The 11,450-nt window shown below is 40.3% G+C and overlaps 1 protein-coding gene across 1 annotated transcript; it reads left to right on the top strand.

The window, feature by feature from the left end:
* Positions 1-2,807: 2,807 nt before the first annotated feature.
* Positions 2,808-4,507, top strand: GL218_09575 (uncharacterized protein; the record flags this gene model as incomplete). The annotated part of the gene is made up of 2 exons (XM_033586409.1): positions 2,808-3,038; positions 3,110-4,507. 2 exons carry the CDS (start codon positions 2,808-2,810, stop codon positions 4,505-4,507), a joined length of 1,629 nt encoding a protein of 542 aa, XP_033435053.1.
* Positions 4,508-11,450: the final 6,943 nt, after the last annotated feature.

The raw sequence follows: 11,450 nt of genomic DNA, 5'->3' as shown, positions 1-11,450 counted from the left end.
TATTACATATATCTGCTCATATCAAAATGACCATGAGCTGTAAAGCTCCAGAATGAGTACCACCCCAAGTTAGCTAGTAGTCGGGACCGTACGAACTCGAATCACGAACACCCCTTACTTACACGACCAAATATACAACATATATGTGTGTAGGTATGTATGTGCACACTAAGCACAGGCAATATAGCTACGCTGAACTACTCTAGTTCGCATATACCTTCTCCCATTAACTATGTTTGCGACTCCAAGTTGTTCAATGCTCCAGAGACATTCACTTCCGTGTGGCAACGTCCCTCTGATAGCTTTAGACGATGATGCTTTCATCTCCGAGGGCTGTAATATCCAAATTCCAAATATCGACGATATTCAATAGCGTCAGCATTGGCTTTTTGCCGCATTGTGGCATTGAAAAAAAAAAATCAAGCTCGAAGGAAAATGGTAATACTACAGTAACCCAGTTGTAACCCCTATTATCCCTTACCGTGGGTTAGGCACTCTGGGTTCATCCCATCACTCACTACTCAACAATCTAAATCCTTACTCAAATGGGGTCACTCGACTAAAGTGAATGTTCATAGATAAGTAAGATACAAATAAGATATAGATATTTATGTTACTGTACATTATCTTGAATCTGCTTATGGCTGATTGAGAATACTAGCTACTGAGATTTGGCGCTAGGAGAGAAGGGCTAAATCTCACTAAAGATTCACAGTGTCTTATTCACAGAACATCGGAAAGACTGTATATGATTCAAGAGGGCAATTGACATATAACCATGTATGGATATTGATTCATAGACTGCATTTAAACTATGGTCTTAGCCTAGGCGCATTTTTCCAGAGGGGGGAAGTTTATCGCCTCTATGAGATTGCACCTGTATTCCGCATGACTAGAGACTTCAGACACAGCTTAATAAATCCACCCCGGACCCGTCGGAGCCTTAAAACACTAGCATATGAGTAATTCAATAAATGAGTCCATGAGTAGAAGCTCCTGTTAGACTAACAAAGAGCTTTATATATCTATTCACAAGCTAATAGTCCACAGGGATTGTTGCCTCCTATCTAGGTATATCGCCGTAGTTAGATCTATATTCAAGCTACGCCATCATTATACAGACTTAACGGCTATGTACGCAGTTCGGTATCCCGTAGCGTATGGCCCGATAATCCGGATCATACGCCGAACCATGCTCACGTGGCGGATCTTCAACGCGAGCCGGAACTCAATCGGAGCTCGATCGGGGAGCCGCGTACTTCGGATCAAACTAGATAGCTAGGGCTGACGATGTCCGGGGTAGACTGAGTATACTAACACTATCGCCTGTCTTAACTGACTAGGATAGTGTCGTCATCATAAGGTATAAGTATACGAAGGGGGTATAGAATAACTCGTCAGCTCCTCCAGGCTCCAGCTATTCGGGTTCCGACAGCCAATCAAGAGTATAGCGATATATTGAATTCGCAATCCGACCCATGGGACTACGTATAAGTTAAAAGCCAGTAGCTGACGTATCACTAGGGAATGGGAAGCGGGGAATCGCACGTAGGACTTTTAAAGAGCAGGGGGAGGAAGAAGCATAGCAGCGGGGTATTTGCTAGTAGTATTGAGGTATTGCGGTATGCGGTATGGCGTAGTATTATACCATTATACCTAGATATACAGATTACAGTCCGAGTTAGACTACTTTAAACAAACCAATAACACAACTCCAATGCCAACATTTCTTCTATCTAACTTCCCTTTTTGCAACACCCTACTGCAGCTACGTCCTCGATAACCCTATAATATGGCTTCACCTCCGCTCCGCCCTACGGCTCAATAGAGCACGTTTATACTGCGTAACGTGCGTAGATTGCAGATAGGGCTTACGCAGCCTTCTTGACTACAATTGGGTTAGATATGCGTTGCCAGTTAGTGATCCGAGTCCATCCTAGGTAAGTGAGGTGCCGAGGATCGCATATATATAGTCTCAACAATTATCCTGGTGTTAGTCACAGCCTTACCGTGCCGTAATCAAAACCACCACGTTCTGTGATATTCCCTTAACATCACCCACACGAGATGGAATCATTTTACATCTTATTCTAGAGGAAAGAAACCAGCCCTATAATTTAATTATTCTCTGTAATTATCCACTAGCTTGTTACGTCTTAATTTTGCCGGTGCGGTAAGACACAGACGAGCGTTTCGAGTGTAACAAAACAGCTTGGCGATAGTTTCATTCTCCGCCAAGACCGTTTCAACGAACCGAAGAAACCATGCCTTACGCCGATAACTTGTACTCTATGGGTGATGAATCAGATGGCGAGGACTACGCAGATCAATTATCGCCTTCGGATGGTTACTTCGCCTCATCTTCCTCGTCCCATGCTGTTCCAAACGTACCAAACGTCTTAGTTCCCGACCCCACGCTCCAGCAGACATCTGAGTCTGGCGCTGAATCAAAAGCAAGAGAGGCAGAAGAAGAAAGGTCATCATCAAATACTCAGAGAATAGAAGACTCTTATCATAATTACAACCATAATATTACAAGAACGGGCACTACCGAACAAGCTAGTCAGTCGGAGCAATATCCTACTAGTTCGACCGCACCACGTCAACAACAATCCAATTCCGCGTTTGCGCATACGTACTCTCCCTCGTCATCATCATACACCCCTCTCAGAATATATCCAACACGAGGACGGACTCCTTCCGTATATTCGGACGCTCCACCGGCGTATTCACCATCGCCAATCTCCCCTCTCTCGTCCACCAACCAACAACGCCAATCTAGAAGCTACAACACATTTACCCCTACCATGGGTGTGCAGGAAATCATCGAGAACGAGCGGCTGCTAGCCAGAGGTCCCGAGAGCATCGGCCAACCAATCGACGAAGAACTTGGTAACACACCGCACTGGACTCGACGAGTCAGGAGACGGCTGCCTACGTGGCTCGGTTGGAGGACCCTAGTGCTTGGCTTGATCGTACTGGTTGTCTCGATCGGATTTCTAGCAAATTCTGTACGGATTATAAAAGAAGATGATCATGTAAGCCGGACTATCTAACTTCATCTTTTTCTTGGCATCGGTCGGAACCTGTCGCTAATATGGTTACGCAGAGGAAAACTATTGGGGCGCAGCCCGTCCAAGGATCACCGCCCGAGTCCGTAAAGGAACCCGTGTCTGGACCCGGACCCGATGCGCCTGGGGTCGCCGGTCCTTTCCCGCCAACATATTGCGATAATGCAGTGCATCGCTTCGAGGATCAGATCTTAGGCCTCAACTTTGATAGGAACCACAATATTACTTTCATAGAGGATCAGCACGCACACTCCGGAAATACCCAGGTGCGCGTTGCCGGTCAAGTCAATGTACGAAGGCTTGATGCCGGAGGTAGCCCGCGCTTGGTACTGGAGATCGCCACTAATGACAAGGGTGTCCTACTCGACGTCTTCGTAGACGAAGAAGCCCAGGCCTTGAAGGTGAGCGTACCTAAGAAGTACAACTCCCTAAACCCGAACATCTGGCCCTGCGTCGAAATGCGAGCGACCATCTGGGTGCCCGAAAACGCCGAGATAGGAGTGCTGTCACTGGGCTCAATCCATCTTGATATGTTATTTTTAGACGATCTATCTCTCCACGTGGCGGGTTACACTAGGGCTTCTTCGATCGTAGGGGATATCACATCCGGTTCGGACCACCCTACCTCGTACAACAACACTGGCTTTATGCTATCGGCTCCGGAGTACACTTTCATCCCTGCTAAAGATTCGTACGTGCTTGACTCTCGTATTATCGAGATCACGACCACGTCGGGTAAGATCGAAGGCAACTGGCCTCTTTACGATATGCTAGGGTTGCACACGACCTCCGGCCACATCACAGTGTCGATCACGCCCAAGGAAGAACTCGAAACGGACCCGAAGGCTGCTGTCCTATCCTTGAGCTCGATATCCGGCACTGTCTATGCCACAGAGCCGGTGCATTTGAGAGAGCAAATCCCGCTTCGCGACTATCTTGTAGATATCAAGTCGACTTCCGGAGGTATCCATGGTGCCTTCGCATTTGGCGCTGGCATCGAACTCAAGAGTACTGCTAGCGACATTGCTCTTGATTTACTTCCTGTGATGAACGAAGACAGGGTATCACCGGATCAACCCGCTCAGCTGGAGACAGCAACGACGAGTGGCACTACAGCCATACGCGTGCTTGAGCCGGTTTGGTACGGAGACAGGGGATTGGTTAGCGGCAGGCCGCTTGACTGCCTACAAGCGCTTCACAAGTCCACTAGCGGTGACATTGGACTACGATATCCGCAGGCATGGGAGGGATACTTAAGCGCCGAGACAACGAGTGGCAGGCTAAAGGTCAAAGGAAGGGATGTCAAGATCATTAGGTCTATTGGAGGTTGGCCGGGATCCAAGCTGGAAGCCCAGAAGGGCGCAGGTGGTCCCGGTTCGACGGTCCAGGTCCACGCCCTTATGGGTAATATGGACACTGTCATTGGCAGGGAATAATGAACGAATGAGCGTATGGATATAATGCGTCTAAGGAGAGGGAGTTGAACGGATTATGGATTAAAGCATTTAGTCTGGCTTTACGTCAGGTAGGAAATAGGGATACCCTCGCATTCGTTAATTATTTGGAATGTGCAAACGGCGTTGTGGTTTTCGAGCATAGGTTTGGTGCCTGGGTTGGTTTTTTTTTTAAAAATTTGTTCATTTTGTTATTATTCAACAAGTAAATACCAATATGATATCTCTGATTACTATATACTATATTCTTGTCTTTTAGCTCACTTTCGGTATAAACTCTTGGTAAGCTACAAGGTCGTTCTGGCTTGGGAAGAGCACTTGCTAATATCTGTATCTAAAATAACGTATAGTAGGAACCTGCGAGGCTTCCGTAACTTGTCTATACCTTCTTAAATCAGGAGACAGGTGCAATTGTGTAATATGTAAGGTATCTAAAGCAGTCCTCCTTATGGGTTCTATTTTTCTAACTATACCAACTTTTACGAACTACCTATTTCGCTTTTAGAAATCAGCATTCTATAAAGTACAATTCTTCCCAGTCAGTCGTTAGATATAAAAGAAGGAATGTTAGCATACTCATATTGATATCCAATCCCAACGATTTTTACCAACACACCACTCGCTTTCAATCGAACACAGCAAGATGTGCTGGTTACATAGAACCCGCACACTTTGCGTAAACTGCAGAAACATTACGACGAGCCATGATAAGATCGAGTATTGCCTCGCGCGTAACGAATGTGAAGAAATAGACTGCATCGTCACCAGGTTGGAATCATACGAATGCTTCATTTGTACTAGAGTGTACCCCCTACCACAGAGTGATGTACAAGACGTATTGATGGAAGACGTCGACGTAGAGGAAATCGACTTAGACGAGACGTCCTGCATTATCACGAGAAGGTCAAGGTCAAGGTCAAGTACGGTCCAACCAATACCTACAAGACCCAACTCCAGGAACTATGCTCCAGTAGAGGCCCTGGGTCGACAATTGACTTTGGGAAACGAGATAGAAAGGGCAAGCCGCTCACCCGTACGTCTATTAGACAGGCGCAGGATGCGTAGAGAAAGACACGGTTATAATACATCGATAGGCCGAGTAGTTTCACGCCAACGGCGTTACACCCAGCGTAGCACAAGGACTAGATATCCCAGGTCTCTAAGAAATACCGTTAGGGCCGGTATAGGGGGATCAGATCTCGAACCTAGCGCGCCTGAATCACAATATCACCCAGTAGGTCTTCGAAGTAGAGGGAATACCTCCCATGGACCTACAAGGAGAATACATCAAATTGAAGACATCCCGGGAGACCAAGCGAACATGCAAGAAAGAGAAGTCATAAGGTACGATCAACGTAATGGTAGGGACTTACACGACGACCGGGGTATGGATCATCCGGACAGTATGATCCAAGGACTTAGTATTCACCTGCCTCACGAAAGGATGGCTCAATCTCCGTGTCGATATCATAGTATGGAGGCTCGCGGACGGTGTCGCCTTTGTGGTTCTTCGATGAACAGAAGATTAGGAGGACCCCGATGCCCTAATGGTGATAGAAATGCCCATAACTTGAATCTCGATTGAAACCCTGGGCTAGGAGTTGGCGTTGATAATACGTTATGGTATAAATAGGGGTAACGAGATTTGGAGAGGTGTCAAGGATAAAAGGTCGACCATGGAATCAGTGGTTCAAAGTATTGCTCTGAAGCGTGTTCTAGAGTATGGTTTGGTCGTTGTATTGTATACCTTCATAGCGTCTAGGTAGTCATATATATCTTCTATAGTATCAAAAGGTATGATACGGAAACTTTTGAATGACTCTAGGCTCTAACATAACAAGTTTTCAACCATGTATGATTATAGGTAACGAGCAAAGCATAAAAAATGTAGTTTTTATTGAGCAGATATTCCATAGGAAAGGAAAGGGGAGGGGTTCGTGAGATGGGATGAGCGCAATCAGCAATGAAGGGCTCCAAAAGAATCTCGTCATAACTGCTTATACCACCTAGTCAATAGCTGGAATATGAGTTGTTGATGATTATTATGGAATATAACCCTTACAGCGTGATATCAGGTAACAGATACAACCAATCTTGACCATGAGCGGCTTCACATCAGAGCAAACAACTGACGAACAACCTGGCATAATAGTCACTGCCTCGTGGTCTCAAGTAACTGTTTCTATAGTTTGTCTGGTTTAAAACATCTAATATTAGAGCATCAAAGGAGTAATACCTTTGTGATACTACTATCAATAGCCTTCTATCTCATCTTTATATATGACGCTTCGCCCTTTCACTGCAGAATGTTGTAGTACAAAAAAGCCCAGAATAGCCAACTCGCCCTCCAGACAATGTGGAAATGTCTTTGTACTCTACTTGGGGGACTTTACTTATCCTATTCACTATGTATTACGCACAATAGGTACCATCTGGTTACAATGATGACGAAGTAGACGACGCGACCAACTCAAGAGACTTGCCTAAAATTTGTGAGTGCACACAAATCGCATTCAACCCACGTCGTCGCCTTCACCATTTTTACCCACAGTACAGTTTTTCATTGACACAAATCGGCATCGATTGCCTTATTTAAATCATTCGTTTCGCCGATGCTATCCAAACAGTTTAGGCAACCAAACCCCCTCCACTTCCGACCGCGTACTCGTCTATCGCATCGTCGACATCTCGTAATATTTCCTGCAGTCAAGCGTCGTACCACTACCGCAAGTCATTTCCTGCACTCGAGTTACACCTAGGAACCATGTGCATCGAGATCTGGAACACCTTCCGGGGATGCAACCACCGATTATACCAGAACACATCCCCCTGCCACGTTGCCAGGAGATGCGGTCCTAAAGATGACATGGTTCTAGACAAGACCAAGTTCCTACCAGATAAACAACCCAAGCTGCCTCCCGGGATGCTGCAATGCAACCGCCGCGTCGCCCTGAGACCAAAAGATACCCCATGCCCGGAATGCGCGAGGATCCAACGGCGAGCTGCCGCCGCTAACGGCAAGGCCACCACAACCAGTCTTGCGGGAGGGACTCCGTCCCCGTCACCAGGTAAGAGTGCTCAGGTCCTCGAGACCATAGTAGAGCACGTGGATGGGACGTTTGGATAAAGACAAAAACTTACACCGGGGATAGAACAAAGGCTGGGCAGCTCATCGCCAGAAGAAAAAGCTGCCGAGAGACTGCGAGACTCGCTGATGCTCCTGGAGCAGTTCCGGAAGCCATTTTAAAGTATTACACGCTCTGGATTCTGGCATAACCATTACTCATTGGTTCTGGGAAGGTATTAATTAAGGATAGAGGGATCAAAGCTCGGGCGACTATGGAGTAGGAGGCGCATTACATTGCTGTTTGTTCTCTTGGCCAAACCTTGGCTTCCCCGTGTATATGTGCAAAAGCACTACCATACCGTAGGGAGCTAGCTCTACGTCTGGAAATACATTATTAATACCCAAGAAATATCGGTGTGAAGTTAGGGCTTGCTGTGCAGATATTGACAAGCTCGAGTACTTCGTCTTAATACAGAAGTGTGTTTGTTTAGTGGTAGTTCACGATAAAGGGGGCTAGTAAATTAGGTCGATAGCATGACCATTGGTACCTAATTCATATACGGCGGTCTAATAGCTCGAGGCATAATCCTTAGGTATATCATATATCAAATGGATTGATTAGTATATACGGTCTGTACTTTGTCATTCGAAGTTGGAGCGTTACGTATGTAGTTCTAGTTTGCGGTTTGCGCATCTCGCGCATCCTACAAACCCAGGGGTTGATGCAATAGAGCAGAAAAGGTACCATAGCGGGAAGATGTGGATACAAAGAATCGAGTCTACACCTCATCCCAAAGATATCCTAGAACCTCAGCCCAAAGTCTAACCCGATTTGGCAAAAGCTAAGACCTTGGATCCAAAGTTCTAATTGGTTACAATTGACATGGTCCCCGCTTTGGGGTGAGCTTTACATCAGGTGACTTTGGGGTGAACTCTGGTGTCTCATTAAATATAAGCCTAAATGCCTTGTAATTACAGCGCGTTGCAGCCATTAAGTCCCTATATTATAGCGCTTGACATTTAATCAATTAAACGTATGCTTTTACCTATTCTTTATTTTTACTTGATTTATATAAATTAATTATAAATTAATTAAAAATTAATACGTAATCGATTAATAATTAATTATTAATCGATTTTAATTAATTATATAAAATTATTTATATTTCATTAAATATAATAATGTATAAAAGTATATATTTGTATAAATATAATGTTAATAAAATGGTAGTCGAGTTTTGGATGCGCTAGTACTATTGGGGTGAAAGAAGGTCCACACTTGCTTGATTGGGTTAGACTTTGGGCTGAGGTTCTGGGATAGCTTTGGGATGAGGTGCGCCCTCCAAAGAATCAATTCTAAGAGGTTGAGATCTTAAATCGGTTCGATAAAAGAGTGGGACTGGAAGTGGAGTTTCCGAATATGTAAGTCTAACTGCGCTTGCTGCGTGGTGTTCGCGTGGGACGGGGTCCCATGGCTAAGTTACAGTACAGTAGCGCCTGAATCTTGGGGAAACACCAATGCTAAATACAAGATGTTTTGGCGTACTGCATCCACTAAGAAACAATTAAATTTAGGGCACAGACCACGTATTATATTTAAAAGGACTTAAACTATTAAACTTATAACTTTTTTAATAAATATTACAAAATATTATAAAAAAATTTAACTATTTAAATAATATTATAAATATTATAAATTATAAAATATATTAATTTATTTATTAAAATAAAATAAAATCTATTCCTATTATTACTATTACTATATACTAAATAAAAAGCAAAAAATTATTATCCAAATTAATTATATATTACCAAAACAAATTTTTTAAATCTACTGTACCTATTTATATCAACAAAAATTTAAAATTATTTTATTTTTCGAAAATTATCATATACTATTAAAAATAACAAAGTTAATAAATATATATACCCGAAACAATTATTAAATAGTATATTTATTGTTAAAAAAAATTATAAATAATCTTATTTAACTAAAACTTAAAATTATTTCCTAATAAAAAATTTATAATTAATATTAAATTAATAGAATAAAAAATATTAATTATTTAAAAATTAAGAATTTATTACTAAAAAATATTTACTAAAATGGCTTTTATTAGAAAATTAATTATAGGTTTAATTTATAACTACCCATAAAACCTATAAAATAGTTATATACTATTAATTTCGCAAAAAATCCCTAACGTTATTTTAAGATTTATATTTATAATATTTTTAAATATTTATTTTTTCAAATAGGTAATTTATAATATTCTTTCGAAAATACTAAATTATAAAATGTTAAATAACTTATATAGTTTTTAAACCCCTAAATAAAATAATAAAATATACAAATAATTTCTTTTAATATATTTAAAAAATTTTTTGTAAAAAAGATTTTATTAGTATAGTTTTATTTAATAATCTTAACGTTAATTTTACTTTTTACCAATTTCTTTCAAATTAATTTTTAAATAAATAAAACCTTTTTACCATTTAAATTTTTTAAAAGTTATATATATAATTTAAAAGAATTAAATTAATAATTAAAAAAATAAATAAAAATAGTTAAAATAAAAGATAAGTTACTTTAATATTATATATATTTATAAATAAGTTTATACCTTTACGTTTTAAGATTATTTTTTTAAAAAAAATATTATAAAAATAAAAAACAACAATTTTATTATTTAAATATATATTAAATTTAATAATATAACTTATAATAATAAAAGATTATTTATAATAAATTAATAAAAATTACTTTTATATATAATAAAAAAAAAACCTTATTAATTATAAATATAGTTACATTTACAAATTAATAATTTAAAATTAAAATTAAAAAAAAATAAAATAATTATAATAATAATTTTATTAAAACTAACGTTTATTTTTAACCTTTTAATGTTACTATTAATAGACTTTTTAAAAAAAATTTTTAAAAAAAAATAAATTATACCTAAAAAAATTAAAAACTATTAATAAACTTCTTAAAAAATAAATTTTTAAGGATAAAAAAATTATAATTACCCATATTATTAAAAAATTATAAAACATTTTAACCAACCCTACAATAAAGCCCTAATTAAAAACTTTTTTATCTATACAGATAATTATCTACCTGTTTAAAGAAAAAAACCTAATTTATATTAAAAAAATTAAGGAGAGGGAGGACAGGGAAAGAAGGAAGCAAGGGGGGACCGAAGGAAAAAAGGGGAAGAAACAGACGACCAAAGAAAGGAAAGAAGAGAAAAAAACAGGAAGGACGAGGAAAAAAACGGGAACAGGACGACGGAACCGGGACCAGGCGGGAAAAAAAGGAGAGGAAGAAAAGGGGACGAGAACACCAACGGAAAAGAAAGAAAAAGAAACCCAAAGGAAGGGAACAAGGAAAAAAAGAAAAAGAAAAAACGCGCCGGGGGAAAAAGAGGGAGAAAGGAAAAAACAAAGGGAACCAAGGGAAACAAAAAGGGAAACAGAGGAACAAGGAAAAAGAAAAAAAGAAAGGGAAAGGGAGGAAAACGGGGGGCGCGGCAAACGGACAAAGGCCGAAAAAAGGAAAAAAAGGGGAAAGGGAAAAAAGAGGGGAGAAGAAGGGGGAAAGGGAACAAAGGGAAAAGAGCGAGGAGAGAGCAAAGGGCCGAACCCCGAAGCCGAAGGCCCAGAGAAGGATAGAAAGGGGGGCTGGGGAAAAAGGTGGGAAAAATTAGATAGATATAATAATTTTTATTTAAACACATTTTTTAATTTATAAATAAAACTTAATATAACAACGCATTTTTTTTATAACCCAACCATAATAAATTCCTTAAAAATTATTTAAAAATATTTTTAAACCTATATAAAAAAAAAGCT

Source organism: Daldinia childiae, assembly GCF_008694065.1.
Source record: "Daldinia childiae strain JS-1345 chromosome Unknown Scaffold45, whole genome shotgun sequence".
Taxonomy (NCBI): Eukaryota; Fungi; Ascomycota; class Sordariomycetes; order Xylariales; family Hypoxylaceae; genus Daldinia; species Daldinia childiae.
The sequence above is the reverse complement of the archived record's forward strand: the minus strand, read 5'-3'. Positions and strand labels throughout refer to the sequence as shown.